Genomic DNA, 18,823 nt, shown 5'->3' on the forward strand with positions numbered 1-18,823 from the left:
GAATAAAGTACAGACGAGACCAGGGCGGCCAGAAAAGACCAGCCGAAGCGACGGTGATGACTGTGTGAAGAAGAAGAGGCGGGGCCGACTACTCACCAGCGCACACTACTCAAGGCAAGGCAAGCCAAAAGAGACAGGGTTTCTCACGGTAAGGCAAGGTACGGCGAGGTTGTCGATGCGACGGTATCCCGACCTCGACGGGCTGCGATTGCCGGACTGAGCTGCGTGGAGTGGCCAGGGCAATTGGCCTCTGGAGTCGTGTGTCGAGCACTTGCACTGCAGGCGAGATGCAGATTGGCTGCTGCGACTGGCGGACTCGAAGCAGGCCCTGCAAGGATGATGTCGGGCGGGGGGAACAGCACCTGCGACGCGGTCGCGGTGAGTGGTGTGCGGTGTGTGCGGTGTACGCCCTGTGTGTGCAGCTTCCGAGGGATTTGCGCTCGTTCTCTTTCCTGCGGAAGAGGAGGCAATTCGGGCAGGGTAGGATACCGCAGTTGGTGGGCAGCGGAACGGACGGTCTGCCTCTTCTGCCTTTGTCGTCTCTCGCAAGAAAAGACGAGGCGACGGGGGTATGTATGGGTTGGATTTGGGATGGATTGTTTGGAAGATGAGGGGAAGAAGGGAAAGAATTCGGTAGCGCAGGGGGCAGCAGGCAATGGGAAATACCTTACGATGGCGGACGCAGCGGGATGAGATGGAATGGGATGTTGATGGTGGGTGGGCTTAGTACGTACGGCTTAACGTAAAGCAGCTACTGCCAGTACGTAAGGCAACGTCCCTTGACGGTTTCTTTTCTTTTGCTGCTGCGTGGGATTGCTGCCGAGGCGACGACCAAGACCGATAGGATAGAACGGATCAACACAGTTAGAGCAAAGCAGGTTTGCGTTTGGAATTATCTGGGCTGTCCTCCTGCCGGCTGCGTTGGACGAAGACGTAGCTGGTAAAAGTACTGCTGCTTGCTGACGGGCCACTGACACGAACATGGGTTGACAGATGCAATACGTAGTGCACCCAAGTCCCAAGACCAGTCCCGGCTGGGCAGTCGAATGTCAACCGTACATGCTCTGTACTGTATGCCGCCCAGTCTCTTTCACAGTCTCTCTGTCGGTTCAGGTGTGTGGTTTCGGCAGTAAAAGGACCACGCCAGACGCTACTATTGCTGACTGGCTTCGTTGCCGGGTCCCAGGGAACTTCCTGGCTGGACAGTGTCAAGACTCGCTGGGCTGAACAGAATGCCGGCCCTAGGTGACTCTGCACCCAGTGACCGACCTATGATGTAGTCAGCGCCTTGGTAAACCCCCTGCCCGGCGCTTTTTGCAATGGCCTTTTTTTTCTGGGTGTCTCCAAATTTCCAGTGCAGTTCCTTCCTCCACCAGAAAGCAATCCACCAAGGGACGTGTGGGTGATGGAGTCTGGGCTGGATCGGTCGGCTGGGCTGGGCTGGGCTGGGCGGATTCCAAGTGTCTGGCGCCCTGCAGCAGTGTCTGTCTCGTTGTGCAGCCTCTCTGGCTGTGCGAATAGGAAAGCGCTGACAGTGGTTATGTCGCCGGCGTCTCGTTGACTGCGTATCAAGCAACTAGGGCCTCCGTGCTAACCACCAAGGCGAGAATGGCCTAGCTTGATGCGCGGTGGGACCGTATTCGTGGCAGTGTGGCTGGTGCCCAAGCCAAGCAGCAGAAGCTGTGTCAGTTGGCACATGCAAGTGTTTGCAGCGCTTCAGTATCCGCACTGCCATGATGTGCGTTTGCGTGGAGGCTTCCTGTGGACAGGTCGGAAAACCAAAGTAACCAGTCCGAGGTGCTCTGGAGGAGCTTCATCCGGCCTCCCCTGGACTCCGTGTTGTTCCTGCTTGGGGCCTCCCCTGGATGTTGGGCACAATAAGCTCGTTGAACCGGCCAAAGTCGCAGGCATTTCCTAGAAGATGCCATGGGTGATGCCGCTCCGCAGGGGCGTATTCGCCAGCGATAAAGGGCAATGATGTGCCCCCGTCATCCGCTGCGAAACAAACAATGATGATGCCGCGGGGCGGTTACCAAGATGCCGGACGATGGCATTAGGAACTCCTGCCAGTTTGCCAACGTCTGTGTTCTTGTTAGTGTGTTGGAAACCCAACTCTATCCGGTTTGCCCCTCACTGGCCGATATTGCCGACTTCTAGAAATAAGAACTGAAATGCAAGTTGAGAGCTTCTGATGTGATGACATTCCGCACAGGCCTGTCATTGTCATGCCGCGGCCGCCAACATGACCCATGTGCCGCGTCGCCGTGTCTGTTCCGAGTTAGTGTACCTCCCTGTAGCCTCAACTCTGTTGTGTGCTTCTCTGAAGGATCAACATGGCCTGGCACTAAATGAGTTAGGAGTGGTTTCCGTCGCCTCCCCGGATGCCGAGCTTCGGCATACGTGCCGATAGCTCTGTCTGCCAATGAAGGATGATGTGACAAGATTTTCGGGCTACTTGTCACAGCAAGCACTTCGCCTCAAAGATTGTTGCGGTGGTGATAGACATACATTTGATATTGCTTCCAGGTAGGTCTCCGAGGCTGGACGCCCGAGCCCCATTGTGAGCCGCGCATCGCATCCGCTGAGCCACATCGCATTATGGATGTTCACGCCACTGCTTGCGATGGCTGCAGTATCACACGAGGCACGCGCATCGAGATGCCACTGAGTGGTTCGCTGAATCCTCACAACTTCCAAGGTGTCCAAGACCAGACCCTGGCAAACCCTGCATGCCCTGAAGACTCCCCGCGACAATCCAATTGGCTGGAAAGGGGTCATAAGCCACACGTCTGGACGCACTCTTTTCCAGAGCCAAGTCTATGACCGAGTCATCTTGCGAAGATGTCGAGGGACGTGCCGCGAAGCCAGTAAAAAAGTGTGACACTTGACAGCTCAAAACGCGTGGAATAACCTGAGTCTGAAGGAGGCGAATGAGACACGACGTGGTGCTAGCCAGGTTAATCTGTGCAGCTGCGAGTTTGGAAACCACAGTTGGAACCTCATCGTTCGCCGTCATCTGTACCAAAACTCCCAGCCGTACGGTGTCCAACGGCCTTGTTTCATATCGCACGCCCGTCTGCATCATGGTGCTTCTCCATCTCCCTTTCCTTCGCATTGAGACGCAATCTCTGCCATCTCAACTTTGGTGTTCCAACCCGATGAGTTCGCGCTGGCAGGGTTGGCCTGGTAGCAGGCGCATTGAAACTGATGGCTAGGGTTGGCAACAGGGGACCTCGTAGCACACAAATCCCATCTCAGGGCTGTGAATGGTTTGCCGCCATGAAAGAAGCGATTCTGCAAGCACTCTATCGAAAAAGAGTAGGGGACATTGTCCACAGCCTGAAGATCGCTTTCGGTGGTTGACAAGGCGAACCCAGGCTTGCCGTCAAGCAAAAACAGGCGGCCAGCTGTTTGAGCGGTGTATTGGCAGGGCGAACGATAGGCGGGCCGCACAGAAAGACGTGGATATCCCGGCAGTCGACCGAACAATGCAGTCCACCTGGTGCGGTCGCGGCCGAACGATGGACATTGAGTTTTGGAGCCGCCAAAATGTATGCATCGAGGCTTTCGCGACATTGCCATGTTCATGCCTCGTACTTGAAGATAGACAACCTGTTAGCTAGAGTTCCTGCAGCCGCGGCCGCGCCAACGAATACCGTTGAAGCAATTGCCAAGTTGCGAGGCGGCAGATTTACACCCGGCTGTGGGGACGCGGCAGCAGGCGTGGCGGCGACCAGCGCGGGCCGGCGCCAGTAGCAGCAGCTTAGATACTGGCGTTGATGATGGTGATGACGGCAGCTTGGTTCAGTTTGCCTGTATTTCTATCATGGTCTCGCAAGCGTGTCTCCCTCGTGCGGAGGGTTGACTAGACCAGTGGTCATTGGGCGCGTACGATGCGAGTTAACCAGGGTAGAGGCTTCCTGGTATCGAGGAAGGATTGGAGGTGAATGTCTTGCGAGTCGGCCAAGTCTCTGAGTCTCGAAACAAGGCTCTAGCGCGAATTAAGTCGACAAGAAACAGTAGCGCGGTTATGCAGTATGCGAAATGGTTGGCCATCAAGCTGTGCCTGTGTAAACTGCACAAGCAGCGCTTACTTGGTGGCGCGTGCTTGTGCAACGAGTGCGTCGTCCATGGACGCCAAAGTCAAGACTTGGATTCAGGGAACGGCTGCGTCATCGTCGAGGTGCGAACCTGTGGCTGCATGGAAGAGTGTATCTTGTACAGCAAGCAGGATTGGGATGCGCGACAGGCCCAAGTGCTGAGCAGAATTTCGCGCAGGGGATCCGACCGCCGTGTCTGAAGTTCTGTACGCAGTACTTTGGTAGGCAGTAGTTGGCGGAGGAAACGTCAGGCGCAGATCCGAGTTCCGGGGGTTAAGCTCTTTGAAGCCGTTGTATCGTCGGATATGCATCGAGGTCGTTTATTTTTGCAAGGTTTTCGCAAAGACTAGCCAAGGGTATCGGTTGCGCCGGCTGTTGGTGATTGTCCCAAGACGACTGCAAACGGATGTTGTTGGCTGACAGAGACCACTCGCAGCACTCACAGCAGCCAGGGCCCAGGAGAGAAGTTCCACAGCAGATGGCCAAACGGGGGAAAAGGGCTGCTCACACCAACCAAAAAAAAAAAAAAAATCGGACTTGGAAGTTGCAGTGTGTGGGGAAGTTGAGGGAGGGGAGCTGCGGCCATGATCCAGATCGACGCCGCTGAGGTCATCAGGAGCTCAAAAGTGGGGCGTCATGGAGTCGTGGATTCGTAACCACCTGCACTGCTACTGCAGTGTTGGTGCACCGCTGCTGCTCCTGCTGCACCTGCTTCAGTACCGAGTGCTGGAAAGGGCAACCACTGCAGCCGAGTTACTGCGGGTAGGAAGGCGGCACGGGGACGCGACTGCTTGAATTGGACTTTGAGAAGTCACGATGCTACCTGCTGCTGCCACCGACGCTGTCGCTCTTTCTGTTTCCGTCTCCGTCAGACCGTCTGCTGCAGCTCTCCAATTGGCAGCCGCGGATTGTCACCCGCAGCCCAATCCAGACGACGAGCCCAATGGCAATAAACAAGAAAACCAACGGCCAGCTAGCCTGTCTTAGGAGACCAGCTAAGCAAGTCCAGGCCTCCAGGAGCCCAGGCTAGCTCACCGCAATCTACGAGAACAAGGCCGTGATATCATGCGCCCTGGAATTGTCCAAAACATTGTCGACAGTCATCACGAATCAGCCAACGAAGTCGCGCAGTAACAAACTCAACGCTAGCAGAAAGTACCCTCGCATTGCAACTGGGCCTCCGATGGGGCTTCGACGTCAGGAGATATCAAGGGTCTTTTTTTTTTTTTTTTTTTGGTCAGGTCTTCAGTCACATCACGAGTCGTTCAGTGATTTGCAATTGCTGCAGTCACGCAAGATACTGCAGCTGCACCTTCCTCCGCGGGGTGCGGTCGCGAAAGACTCAAGCCACGCCGATCACGGATTTTCCCCGACCGACCTGCCAGCCTCGACGAAGCACAACGAGCAGCCTCACCAACCATCCCGCCGCATCCACTCTGTACGTCCCTCTCCCGCACAACATCCCTCTGGTACGGATACAGCCATCTAACGAATGCCTTCCTACAGTAGCACCCTGGGTCTTCACCGCCCGCCTGTTTCCTCGCTGACACGCTGAGCAAGCCACAAGCCCCCGCTGCTCCTTCCATCGCGCCCGCCTCACTCATGTCATCATCCTTCGACCATCTCCTCGGATCTAAGAAGCCGGATCGGTCACTGTCAGCCACCATAGCGATCTCCCTGAAGATCCCGACAAATAACTCCGCGCCAACCACTGCCGCTAGAAGCCTTACTAACGCAGGCAAGTGCCGTCCGCCGCCTTGCTGGATGTTGGGCATGAGCACCCAACAGCCCTACTATGCCTATGCCGTACGTCGGGCATTACCGGTCTTCTCAGTAGCGCCATCATGCGACATGACTGGCCTCGACTGTGGGCGTCGCACTCCTTGATCGCGCTTTCGACCTCCACCGCGAGGGCGAGGAACTGCATCGCGCCAGAGCCGCAAATGACGATTGATACCAGCCATCTTCCGTCTGGCCCGCCCGGTCCGCCCGGTCCGTGTCAAGCGCGCAAAGAGATGTTGGTCGGTGGCCTAGGCCTGAGCCTACGGACCTCCGGCATCACCGCCAAAGATGTGGAAATATCCAACAGATTGGAGGCCCGTTTTATGCAAGTCGTTGTTGCCGCCACCCGGTCCCAACATCTTGGGACAGAGGCGTCTTTGATATCCGCTCCGGCCATCGCGGCGCCCTTGGGCGTCAGGCATGCTGCCCTGCATATGTCCGGAAACCACAGCCTGCGTCGGGGATGCATTCGAGCAGTCCCAAATGTCGCCGCCTTGACCATTCGGCCAAGCCGTCAGCGAAATTGGTCCTAGAGGGCCGAATCGGGCCGCCGCCAAGGTCCCCGACGATTTCGAAATTCTGCAATCGGGGTGCCAGGGGCATGCATTTGCATGCATTCATCCTGAACAACCGGCGTTACTAATTCCCCTCACCATTGTGCCGTAACGTCGCCGGCGAGCCTCAGTACTTGCATCTTCATATCTATCCTGCGCAATGGCGTCGAATCCAAGATCGCTCCCAAAGCCACCGAAATGTGACGATGGCAAACTCGAGCGGGAACGCCCGTGACTCCTTTCCACGATGAATATTTGCGCCGGCGGCTCCTTCATCGAGGGATGACCACCTCTCCAAATATGACCTTCCTGCTATTTAACACCCCTGCTCCGGAGGTAGCTAGTATTGGACTGAGCCGCATCCTCCCGCAGCAAAGGCTCTGACACCTCTGCGAATGCTCCAATCAGGCCAGCTGCAGCTTACATCTTCTCGCTGGCTCTCTCTCGCCTACTGGACGGAATATACTGTGAATTGAGAGGCACATCTTATGGGTGTGCCAGCCGCCACGTCTCCTGTTGGAGTGTTGGAGTGTTGGAGTGTCCAGCTGACACGCCGCAAGGCTGCTGTCGCCATGAGAGGGTTCCCAGTTTTGATCATGATATTTGATCTTGACACAGATGCCTCGCTTTCCTCTTTCACGTCCAATCGCTGCCGAAAAGTGCTACTCAACGTGCCCAAACTCTGTTGAAGACGGCTCAAACGTGTCCCGTCCAGAAGGTTGATAACAAGGGAATGCGAGGCGTCGCTGCCGGTCTCAAAATGGTCTTCTTGGAAGTGCAGCAATGGCTCAATGCTGAGGACACAAACTTCCGGTGCGTGTTGCGGACTGTGGTGGCGGGGATGCTCTCTCACTCGCGCACTGACTTACCTATCCCATCAGGTCCATCCAGCTCGGCGGTGTTGTTGTGCTGGGCATTGTGAGCGTTGTGGCCTTGTCCAAGGCCATCAATATGTATCGCGCGGGAATGGCCGTGGAAGAAGCTCTCGTGAAGCACGGTGCATACTGAGGGTGGGATGGGTTGTGGTGCCTGGATTTCCGATCATGTTGTGAGAGATTCGCAAACGCGTAGACTATGGCAAGCGAGGTCCTTGTTTAACGTGGCCGTGTTCTGGGTAGTATTTTGAGCGGGTTATACTCATGTGAATTATCATTGCCCCTGTCGTTCAGATTCTAGTTTATTTAGCCTTGTATGTCTATCTCAGACTGCAGGGACCACTGCCGATGGTGATTGGGAAGTTCGAGAGTTCAGAGGCCCCTTCTATACATCTATTCTTCCAGAATCTGTAGAAGGCATAATATCTATTCATTCCGGGCCCCTCTCCTCCCATCATGAGACATCAACCTCATCCTCTCAAGCTAGAGAGTCACCATGAGAACGCCTCGCTCCTCACCTCCCCTCGACGGCCTCCACCACCTGCTCCCTCCGCCTCCGGAACCCATCCAAGATAATCCTCATCATCTGCCCATTCGTCACCGGAATCTCCTTATCCCCAACCCTACCCGCCCGCACCTCCTCCTCCGTAGCCCACACAAAGTCCTGGTGCTCCTCGGGGTCAATCCTCACCGCGCCCTCTACCTCGACCTCAAACGCGAACCGGCAGAAGAAGATCTTGCCCGTGCGGTTCGTGAACACGCTCCCCGGCTCGCGGTCCGCGCCCTCGGTGACGACGCGAACGATGCGCGTCGCCGTCAGCCCGGCCTCCTCCCACAGCTCGCGCGCGCAGGCCGCGAAGAGCGAGGCGTCCTCCGGGTCCGCAGCGCCGCCGGGCGTCTCCCACAGGTTCGGCATGCTGTCGTGCGCGGCGCGCTGCAGGAGCAGGATGCGGTTGTACGGGGAGAAGACGAGGGCGGCGGTCGCGAGGCCGTCCCAAGTCTTGTTGTGCGTTGCGAGCCAGGTTGAGGCTGGGGTGTTGTAGGACTCGAGGGAGGGGGGGTAGGTGAGGGTGAAGGATGGCGGGGACGGGCGGGGTGGTGAGGTTTGGGAGGTGGCCATTTTGTTTATCGAGTTGGTGGCAGAAGGCCGAGAAGATGATGGTATGCGTATGGTGGCCGATGAGGTTGAGGTTGAGGTAGATGGACCGGACGCGGGGCCGGTGCGGGTTTTTAGCTTGCCGTGGCGGGGGCTGATGGCGGTTGCCTCGCGGGCTGACTTGCAGGCTGAATTAGGGCGGACTGCTGCCTAGGTGGTTGAGGTTTTCGATTTGTTTGAAATTAATGTCGTGAGTTGAGGAGCTGAACATGAAACGGCAATGAAAAATGCGGGAGGTTGCATGTTGTTCCACTTGAGGCGGCGGGGTGCGACGGTCGGTGTCGGCTTTGGTGGGGTTGCTTTCGGCGCCGGGCCGATGCGACGGTGTTTCTTCCTTCCGGATGGTATGGTGGCATTAATACTTAGCACAAAAAACTTTCAGACTCCAGCTAGCTTCATCTGCAATTTGCAATTGTCTTATAAATATTGAGCGCCGTTGCTGGCTAGCTGAGCATCAATAGCAGCAGCAGCAGTCGAAGTCGAAGTCGGACGTCGGCGGGAGGCCAACGTCGACTTTCAAGGTCGGCAGAGCTCTTCTAGTCACAGCCGTAGACTTACTTATATCTGAGTGCATTTTGCGCCGTCCACCGTCATCAGTATCGTCGGCGTATTCAGGACCATTGCAGCACCAACGTTGGCGGACCTCGCGCCGACAAAATGCGGCAGTACGATATTGAGCCTCGCGGGAAGTGCCCTTGGACTCGAAACGCTAGCTCCCATGCTCCTTGTTCGCATGAAACCCGTCCGCAGTTTGATCTTGGTAGACTTTAGGCGGCAAGGCAATCAAGCGCTAATTTATACATGTCGAGCTGAAGCCATCAGTGGTCGCGCTGTTCACGTCCTGGGTCACCTTGTCCTCGGTATAAATGCCGGCCTTGGCAGATACTTCACTGCCAGTGCAAATGACCGGCCAATTGGAGATGATCTTTGATCTTCGTTTCAAGAGTAGGTGTCAGTAAAGAAGGTCTAACCATCGTTACCACAAGGTGAACCACTCGCAGACAGAGACACAGCGAGTGGTGTCCTGTCATCTCAGTCCGTAGTCCCTGGCTCCTGAAAACCATACTTTGACTATTCGGCATATCAAGTCATACTTCGGTGGTATTGTAGCCGGAATCATCTCCTGGGAGGGCTATCGCTTAGATGCGGGTGCCTGCCTGCTGGTCAACTGATCACTTCATGCTGGCATCAACACTACATTCAATATGTTTGTCTTTGAGACTTTCCCCGCAGAGTGACCACAAATTAAAAACATGCCCATTTCTTTTCAGTTGAGCGGATAGTATTTGAGGTATTGGTTGTGAAATCAAGTCTCCGTCTGCTTCTAGCGCCAGACAAGGATGGGTTTGAAGTAAGGTATCGACAGTTGCAGCAACTTGTGCGTGCGAACTGTGGGGTTGTCTTCACAAGCTGAGGCCGCCTGAATCCTCGTTTTATATCGTCACTTGACGTCTTCATTTGTCGATCATATATGAGGAATATGCTGCTGATATACATCCCGAGCGCGCTATCGGGATGGACTTCAAGAATCGCGTCCACTTTACAAACTCATCAATTACAAAAGATTTGACGTTGTTCATGGTGGATTGAGATTAACGCCATATGGATGTATTTCCCATTTCTGTCGATAAACTGATCAGTGAGGACTCAGTGCCTTTAAAAGCTCATTAGGCACAGCCTCCCTTGTGAAACGATGGTTGGAACCTCTTGGTATTTGCTCCACACAAACCCGAGGAGGGCCTTGTCCCAGGGCATGTTTCTGAACAGGATTGTAGTGAATGTTGTGCAAGCTTCCAGCCCATTAACTGTCACGACGATGATGTCTTGAACGCACGGAGCTTTCCGGAGCATGTCTTTGTCTGTGATAGTTGTGGCAGCGTGCCCCCTTCTGGCGTCCCTCTCCATCCAACATTTTCTTTGTGAAGGCATTCAGTATGATAAACTTGATCTTGACAGAGTGGCCACATGAAAGTAGATAAGTTTAGTACACGACATAGGAGAAAAATAAGCGGACGATCGGTTGGACCGTTTCGGTGCTCTTCCGACCACCTGCCTAAAGGCCCACCCGGGACTTCGACATCTTAGATTTGAGTTGCAGACGAATGCCAATGGCCAGATGGTGGCTGTCTTATGGACAGAGAGCTCAAGCATGCAGACCTTCATTAGAGTAGGAGAAGGAGTCTGGAAGCATTCGATGACTTCAGCATAAAAAAACTTCAACAGGCGCGACGGCGAACCTCATCCCGGAAACAATGTCGAGAAATGCAGCGATGTGCGGAGTGTTTCCACCAGGAGACCATATCACACCATAGCCAGTCTTTTACAATATTATGAAATGCCCAGTTAACTACCGAATGGGCCCTCCCAGCCGGAATGTCTCTCATCCTTGTCTCTGCCTGCTTATTAGAGAGCATTCGGCTCGCCATCTAGCTGGGGTCCACGCCCATGGTCGCGATTCATGGCCATATGTCTTTGTTAGAGGAGTCTCGGAGCTAGTATGACACAGCTATGACTTCATCTGTGACAAAGCCCGCAAGGAAAGTCGGGTCAATTCTTATGATTTTATATCTGTGGGCTGGTATCTAGCGCTGGCCTGGATGTATAGCGAGTATGATCTTAGTTTATTTTTAGACAAATTTTATTTAGCAGGCTCGGTTTTCATCAAACCAATTGAGTCGAAACCGAACCCGACCAATGGAGCGTCCTGTAGGCGATTTCAGTGATAGACACAGCTGCAATAACGAGTCCCAATCCACCTGGATCAACGCGCAGGCATCAACTTGATCTACGATATCTCTTGCTTCAATCATCGTTTTGCATTGTTTCCTGCCACCTATTCGTAATCACAGGTCAGCTACGTTGAGGCCCCTAAAGTTGGTGGATGGCTTCGTGGGGCACATCAGAGGAGTCTGGCTTACTGCACAGCTCTTGCAGCCTTGTGTTGACAAACGTTGAGAAGCGATGGTTTCCGACAGTAATTGTGGTTGAAAGCATGGGTTTGTTGACAGAGCGTATTTACCCTTCATATACTTGCAGACCGAAGTGCTCTTGCCCGGTGTGGGTGGCGCCCCTGCCGTTTCTACCTCAGAACGCGCATCGTATCCTGCAGGATGAAAGTCCATGAAAAATGCAGTCGCAAGACTGACCATTAAAAGATATGAATGAACAGGTAATCCTGTTCCATGAACACAGCGTCATCGAGCGCATTGTCAGTGTCTTTCGTATCTACCTATCTAGGAAGGTCTGGGGTGTTGCATGCCGCCTCACATACAACGAGATCAGAACTTCTATTTTCACGTTTGTCCTTTTCAGCTGCTATCTCGCGTGTGTTTGGCCTGGTATTCGGGCTGCCTTGGGCGCGAGCGTAACGCCGCACGCGTCGTAGGAAACAGACGTCTAGAATGCCACCAATCGAAGCTAGCATTTTAGCTGAAGCTAGAACTGGGACAAACAAAAGATGACATTTTGTCATCGGGAGAGTATAACGAGACGGAGCTGTTGAATTTATACTGGTGTCTCTAAGGTGTGTCCAACTCTGCCCAGGCAAGCGGCGTTGCCCAGCAGTCAAAGTCCGCAGAACCTGCTCACGGCTACCCCTATAGGAAACTCAGCTTCTATGCCATTCTACAGCCAGGACGGGTGGTCAAGGGGTAGTTGTGCGAAGACTAGCTGGTGTTGACGTTCCGCGGTTAGTCGTCGTACGTACCTTTCGATTCTCGTCCTGGCCACTCTTTTTTGTATCTTTTGTCTATTATCTCAGCAACCAATTGTTGCCGCCCAAATAATGAATTTGCTACCTACTGAAAGAGATACTGCCGTCCAGCAAGTTGAGCCGGTCTAACCTACTAAAAAGCCCTCCCGGTCTTTCAACCACCGAGTCGTCATCGCCATTCATCGCCATCGTCGCGACGCAGGCCATACGGCCTGGCCCTCTTCACCCCAACTTCCGGGGTTACCATGGCCCTGACCTCATCAGGACTCTCGTGCCGCTCATCCTCGTGACGCTGCAACGCGCGCGCAGCCTCATCCGCCGGCCTCGTCTTGCCCTTGGGCACCAGACGCACAGGATACACCCTGCCCCCTCACCCAAGTCGCTCAGCCGCAATATTAGCTAGACTCCTTCCATAGTAGGTCCATCTTCGAAATCCATGATTGGCTCCTCCGCGACATCATCCTCGTCAGGATAAAACCGGTTCGGCCGCTCACAATTCCGGTGCCGCCCACTCTTGCCACGCCTTCTTTTCCCCTTCTCCTCGACCCAGGTGTCCCTCGGCGGCCGCGTCTTGAGATCGAGCTCGAGGTACTGCGCAAACTTACCGAAGACGCCCCCCGGCGTGTGGTCGAGCTTGCCGTTGGGGTAGACGAGGCAGTTTCGCCGCAGGGGACGTCGTGTTTGGAGTTGCGGGCGCTACGGACGGTTTGGAAGCGTGGGCGCGAGGGCCCGGGTTCGTCGGTGACTTGGCGCGGCATGGTTGATGTGTCTACGTTAGGCTTTTGTCATGATGGACACCCAGCAGCGGCGGGGGTACTTTATATGAGTAGATACACGACGTCGATCACTGTCACGCTTCCAGCCCAGCCCCCTCAGTGACTGAAATTACGGCACACATTCACGACCAATGTACACAAGTATGAGAGAAGCTCTTGATTGTGACTTCCCTACGTTTTCTATCTAAGGTGCAATCTTCCATCCAGAACCGTCTGCCATCCAGTATCCGTGTAAAAGCCTTGCCAGCACTGCCGTGCTGATTCCTGAAAGTAGCCCTGTACCAAACCATTCCAGAAAAACCGTTTTTGCAACCAAATTCCAAATCCCTGCGGTCAAAGAGTGACAAACTAGGCTGTCCATTAAGCGAGGATATCAATGATGATGAGCATAGAGAGGTAATGACTGTGGGTGTTTCGTGACAGTAGGAAAAGAGGAAAGAGCCTTGACCGCGATGTGAGGGAGAAGGGGGGTCGATCCGTATTAGTCGTACAAGTATAATGTCTGCTGAGAGTGCATGCCTGAAAGGAGCTGTTGATCAAAAGACCAAAGAGGAGCTGGCGACAATAGAGTCGGAGCGAGAACAAAGGTCTGCATGCGATGCGACGTGACAAGAAAGGGCGGTGATGCAAAGCCCGCGTGGGTAGGTAATGAACGTGAGAGGGCGGCTTTGTGTGTGAAGGCCGTTGCCAGATAATGATGTTAGTGTCAAAGGAGTGTGGATGTGCCGCAGGGTACAGCTACAGCGACATGGTCAGACTGCTGGGTCCCTTTGCCATGCTGTTAGGTGAAGCGACAGAGCAATCGAGTGGATCCTGCACAAGTCAGACTGATTTTGTCACGGTGTGAGTAACGGTAGGGGAGAGTACTCACAGATTCATGCTCGCAGCTTAAGCATAGGCCGCAGCGAATTCATCAGCGACCCAGTCACCACGGACCTCGTCCACTTGGCTCAGCACACACTTGGGGAGGGAATCGTGGAACACAGGATCGCTGCGGTACACGCTGTTATCGAGGAGATAGACAACATCCTGCAAATGGCGAGACGTGTTGAGCAGGTTCTGGGTCTGGCTCTGAGCCACACAGTAGTTCTGATAGTGGAATTCTGCGTTGATCTGATAGAACAGACAGTGCTGCTGCAAGGCGACGTTGGCCTGCTGGAAGTTCAGATTGGCCTGCTGGACAACGTTGTAGGCATGGGCCATGCGCTGGGTCTCACGGCGAGCAGTCTGGGCCTCCAGACGGGCAGCCTGCAGCTCTCGAGCGAGCATGGGGCTAGCAGAGCGGCTGCGACGGCTAGGGGTAGGACTGTTCAAGATGTCGGGATCATCGAACGAGCCATCCATGCCGAAGGCAGAAGGGCGCTAAAACTGTCAGAGAAGAGCAGCTGAAATGAGGGATTGAAAAGAGCTTACCTGGTACTGCTTGGGGGTCTGAGCACCCTCCTTCTCAGTCTGCTGAGAGGTGTGGATGTTCTTGGCGCCGGTATGCTGAGGGTGGATGATGGCGATGCCAGCAGAGCCAGCGGCAGCAGAAGCGAAGCGGTCAGGAATGTTGTCAGAGGGACCGACAGGAGCAGTAGCAATGACGGAACTGCGACGGACACCAGAGTTGGGGTTGTTGGTGTGGACGGCGCCAACGCCGCCACCCTGGGCAACAGACTCGCCCATGGAGTGAGCCATGTCAGGACTGGCAGGAGCCTCAACCGCAGAAGGGCGACGGTAGGCTGGCTGGGCAATCATGTCCTGAGGAGCAGTGGGCTGAGCAACAGGGCCAGGCTGCTGGGAGTAGGCAGGAACGATTCCCTCAGCGACCTGCTTACCAGGAGCGCCGGTGTAGGGAATGGTGTAGGGAGTAGCGTTGTTGCCGGAAGACATGATTGCTTCGAGTCTGGAAAGTGTAAGAATGGTGAAACAAGAGATGGGGAAATTTCCAGTGATGATGGTGCTTACCTGAGAGGGTGAAGGTGTTGCAACGGGTAGGTGATGAACAGTGAGAGGTACAGGTGTGTTGCGAACGGAGCGATTCGACGAAGGAGATTCACAAAAGAAATCCACGCGAGGTAAGGAAGCTCGTGATGAAACACTTGAGATCTTGTTCGATGTGAACGCGAGAGGGTGGGAGGAAGATTATGTGAGGTTGTGGAAGAAGTTGTGGTAGAGATGGTTTGTGAAGGTAGAGTAGATGGAGGAAGTGGTGGGTGGTGGAGGAGAAAGAGAAGTAAACAAAAGGTGGGTGTGGGATAGAAAGTCTTCTTCGAGGCAGAGGGTGGTGAGGGCTGAAGTGAAGAGTTTTCGAGGGCTAGCGGTTGAGGTGGTGGTTGCAGGAGGAAGCTAGAGGAAGGAGCGCGAGAGAGGAAGGCGCTGCTTCCTGTTCGGTTGGTCTTGCTGGCTTGGAAGAAAGAACCTTTCGCAGTCGAAAGACAGCTGCCTGAAGATGGCAGCTCTTGAACCTGCTGTTGATGGCTTTGACTTTTCGATTCGGTACTTGGTGGTTGACGAGACAATAGGGGAACGAGAGAAAGCAGGAGGCTCAAGTTCGACGAAGTTTTTTTGATTTCGATTATTTTTGAGTATCGGGTTTTCAGGATTGTTCTTTGGAGAAGAAATCGGCGATGGATGCTTGAAACAACGAAACTGCTAGTATGCCCGATTTGGAAAACTAATTGGAATGGCAAGAGAGCCTCATGCTCCCATCACGCAGCTGTTCTTTAGAGGTATCTGAGGCAGGTTGATGGCGGATCTGGGACGCGAAGCCCCATCGTACCACATGCAATATCTAAAGGGTTCTCGATACGAAACTGACAGTCGTTGATGGGACCACAGTGTTTCGTAGACTACGTGAATCACTCGACTTACACCCGCTGCCATAACGGAGGAGGCAGATAGTGCGAAATTGATAGCAGCCAATGACGGGACCAGTCTTGTGGCGTCAGCGTGAGGGCAAGCAGAAAGTACGCGATCCTGTCGCATTAAATTTAATAAATCCGCATCCTCATGACGGGAACCGTTCAAGAAGTTGCGATGCGGTCAATCGAGGGCAGTCACGTGGTGTATCGCATCTTGCACCGGACGACGGGAGGGCGGCCCCACCCGGACAGCCAAGGACGGCGCTAAGGTGTGATTTTTAGCGGCGAGCCGCTCAAGAGACGGGGTGGCCGAGTGCGCCATGGAGCTGGCCGGGGGTGTTACCTAAGGCAGGTACCGCCGGGTGGTGTCTTGGGTCAGCCCCCAGGGCAGCTCGTTCCCAGCCGTTGCATCCTGCCATCTCCAACAGCCCAGGGGAGCTGAGGGAAAAGGAAAAAGAAGTGGCTTGCTTCCAATCGAGGTTCTGGCACCGACATCAACATCAACATCTCGTAGCCAACACGCCATCTTTTGACTCCCGCCAATGGATCCCGTAACGCAGCAAGACAGCCCCTTATCCATCGCAGCTAATGTCGCCGGCATCCTTACTTTCATCGTAGCAATTTTTGCCGCTGTCTATGTCAGAATTACCTATTTGCGGAACAGCGACGACGAGTATTTCAGAGTTAAGGCCTCTCTGTCGTGGTTCAAGACAGAGTCCACATGGCTGTCCGAGCTCATCCGCGCTGCCGGTGAAAGACCAGGAGCCCGCCAACAGCACCAGCCAGAGTACGCGATGTATTCATTCGTCATGGATGACCTGATCAAGCTGGAGCAGCGCATCCTCGAGCTCCTGGCTGAAGCCGAGACCAAGGCTGCCAGCCAAGACGCCGAGAACCAGGGAAACTGGACGCTCGTGCCAAGGAGCTGGACCTTCACGACCAATGTCGCCATGGCCTGGCTACCTGTTCGTTCCAAGACGCTGGAGCTCGTGCGACAGAGGGAAGCATTGACAGGACGCGTCCAATTCACACAAATGAGCATGATTTCCTCGTAGGCACTCCACCTCTACTTCGTTTGCTTCGCTGACGTTGGCACAGGAGAATTCGCGATTTGGAGTCAAAAACCATCAGGACGGAGTCGAAATCCGAAGAAAGCTTTATTCGAATGGAGAACCAGATTGCCGAGCAGAGGGCCCAGATCCATCGGCTGGAAGACCTCGTCTATCGTTTGATGCACAGAAATCGGCTTGGGAGCGCAGCCGACCACCCGTGGGTAGACACGTCCAAGTCGCGACGGGTATCAGCTTCCTCGCAGTTGAGCCCGACGGAAAGAAGAGGCCGTGAGCGCCAGCCAAGTTCTCGGCCAGTGAAGAGGGCAAGATCGAAGTGACGCGCAGTCGATACCTCATTTGATGTCGTACCCTCCTTGCAGTAGGAATGCCCCTGCAACAGCCAGACTCGCCGCAGCCACCGCCAGATCCAGTTCGAGTACAGACCAAATCCACAGACAACCCAGTGTCGGAGCTTGCTTAAGAGTTGCAAGATAGCTGTACTTGTTGGTGATATAGATCAAATAGCATCCGGCAGAAACGCTCGTCAGAAAGAAGATGGCCTGTCGGATGGGGTGCTGGAAACGCAGCGGAAGCCCCGGGATAACGGTCGTGCTGGAGCGGTGTTCGTGGAGGTTGTGGAAAAGGAAGAAGAGCACTGGTGGAATCCACAGTCAGTTGGATGTCCATGGTTGCATACATCAATGGCATCACTCACCAAGAAACGCGACCACAGTCCTGGTGATGACACTTGGCCATTCGATTGCGATGGCATATTGGTTCTGGACTAGCACATCAAAAGTACCATGGACCATGGCAAGGCTGACTGTCCACAGCAAGGAATCCATTATGCGGTCCACGAAGGGAGACAGCAGGGCGTCATCCTCTTCGTCCTCCTCCTCTCCGTCACTTTCATCCGTGGGCCTGTCTATGCGGACAGCACCCTTGGGGACCTGGCCGCGCTTGCTCCTCGCCTCATCCTCCTGCTGGAAAAGGCCCCTTTCTTGGGCTAGCTGGAGCAGCGTCGCCTCACTGGGCCCAGACCTGTCAGGCTGGGCCAGCGGGATGTTCTTGGGATCCTTCACCTTCTTCTCCTTGATCTTCTTCGCCATGGCTGCGGCTCTGGCGGTAGCGTAGCTCCTCTTGTTTCCGACGGGGATGGTCCGGCCAACAGCTTCAGCTTCACCGTCTACGTAATCGATCGTGGATGGATGGATGGATGGATGGATGGATGGATGGGACGCTTCGGTTGGTCTGGATTGGGATGGCAGCTGCAGGGAGGCCGTCGTCTTAGTCGTCTCTCGTCGTCTGATCGCGTGCAGTTAGTCGGCTGACAAAGAGGCAGACACACAGTCTCAAATCAAAGTTCAGCGCAAGACAGGTAGGTCCGGGTTGCTCCCCGCTGTCAGCTACTCTGTACCAATGCTGTCGCTGTCGCCAGAAAATAACCTAGGCTCTGTGCCCCTGCAGGTCATCGGATTGTTCGTGGCCATGTTGCAGCTCGGATTAGCCAATCAGCGGGGGTCGCTAGCCCCTCCAAGAGGAATTAGCCCTCGACACGAACTGTTCCGATCTGTCACCGCCTTCGATTTTTGGATGCGACGCACACCGCCCGCGACGCCGCCCTCAACGAGTCCAGCACTTTGCGTAGTCCACTTGTCCACGCCCACCTCACGCCGCGGTCCCAGGTCCAGGTTCCAGGCCCCAGCAACTGCGCTCAATTTCCCAGCCGATCGTGTGCCGCTACCACTTCTTGACAAGCACCCACCCACACCACCGTCCAAACCAACCTGCTCTGCCCGCCCGCCGCCGAACCTTCCGATTCTTCTTCCATGCGACGATAACCCTTCCTGCCTCTGATATCCAGCATTTAGCAAACCTTGACGAACTCTAGTAACCTTTTTTGAGAACATTTTCGCTTCTTCCTCTGCGACCCGCCAACATCCCACATCCGCAAGCCTTCCCGAAAGCTC

At 54.7% G+C, this 18,823-nt stretch overlaps 6 protein-coding genes across 6 annotated transcripts; 1 reads left to right on the top strand and 5 right to left on the bottom strand.

The window, feature by feature from the left end:
• Nucleotides 1-1,988: 1,988 nt before the first annotated feature.
• Nucleotides 1,989-2,221, bottom strand: CGCA056_v001869 (uncharacterized protein; the record flags this gene model as incomplete). The annotated part of the gene is made up of 2 exons (XM_037317128.1): nt 1,989-2,081; nt 2,135-2,221. The coding sequence occupies 2 exons, from the start codon at nt 2,219-2,221 to the stop codon at nt 1,989-1,991; spliced, it is 180 nt and encodes a 59-aa protein (XP_037185436.1).
• A 5,604-nt stretch (nt 2,222-7,825) lies between these two features.
• On the bottom strand, nt 7,826-8,431 carry CGCA056_v001870 (uncharacterized protein; the record flags this gene model as incomplete). The annotated part of the gene is made up of 1 exon (XM_037317129.1): nt 7,826-8,431. The coding sequence occupies one exon, from the start codon at nt 8,429-8,431 to the stop codon at nt 7,826-7,828; it is 606 nt and encodes a 201-aa protein (XP_037184402.1).
• A 4,143-nt stretch (nt 8,432-12,574) lies between these two features.
• Nucleotides 12,575-12,937, bottom strand: CGCA056_v001871 (uncharacterized protein; the record flags this gene model as incomplete). Its single annotated transcript, XM_037317130.1, has 1 exon — nt 12,575-12,937. One exon carries the CDS (start codon nt 12,935-12,937, stop codon nt 12,575-12,577), a length of 363 nt encoding a protein of 120 aa, XP_037184401.1.
• Nucleotides 12,938-13,843: 906 nt separating this feature from the next.
• Nucleotides 13,844-14,830, bottom strand: CGCA056_v001872 (uncharacterized protein; the record flags this gene model as incomplete). The annotated part of the gene is made up of 2 exons (XM_037317131.1): nt 13,844-14,317; nt 14,369-14,830. 2 exons carry the CDS (start codon nt 14,828-14,830, stop codon nt 13,844-13,846), a joined length of 936 nt encoding a protein of 311 aa, XP_037184404.1.
• Nucleotides 14,831-16,343: 1,513 nt separating this feature from the next.
• On the top strand, nt 16,344-16,856 carry CGCA056_v001873 (uncharacterized protein; the record flags this gene model as incomplete). Its single annotated transcript, XM_037317132.1, has 1 exon — nt 16,344-16,856. One exon carries the CDS (start codon nt 16,344-16,346, stop codon nt 16,854-16,856), a length of 513 nt encoding a protein of 170 aa, XP_037184403.1.
• Nucleotides 16,857-17,206: 350 nt separating this feature from the next.
• CGCA056_v001874 (uncharacterized protein) lies at nt 17,207-17,962 on the bottom strand (the record flags this gene model as incomplete). The annotated part of the gene is made up of 2 exons (XM_037317133.1): nt 17,207-17,508; nt 17,569-17,962. The coding sequence occupies 2 exons, from the start codon at nt 17,960-17,962 to the stop codon at nt 17,207-17,209; spliced, it is 696 nt and encodes a 231-aa protein (XP_037184406.1).
• Nucleotides 17,963-18,823: the final 861 nt, after the last annotated feature.

Source organism: Colletotrichum aenigma (assembly GCF_013390185.1).
Source record: "Colletotrichum aenigma strain Cg56 chromosome Unknown KSG_Cg56_contig01, whole genome shotgun sequence".
In the NCBI taxonomy this organism is placed as follows: Eukaryota; Fungi; Ascomycota; class Sordariomycetes; order Glomerellales; family Glomerellaceae; genus Colletotrichum; species Colletotrichum aenigma.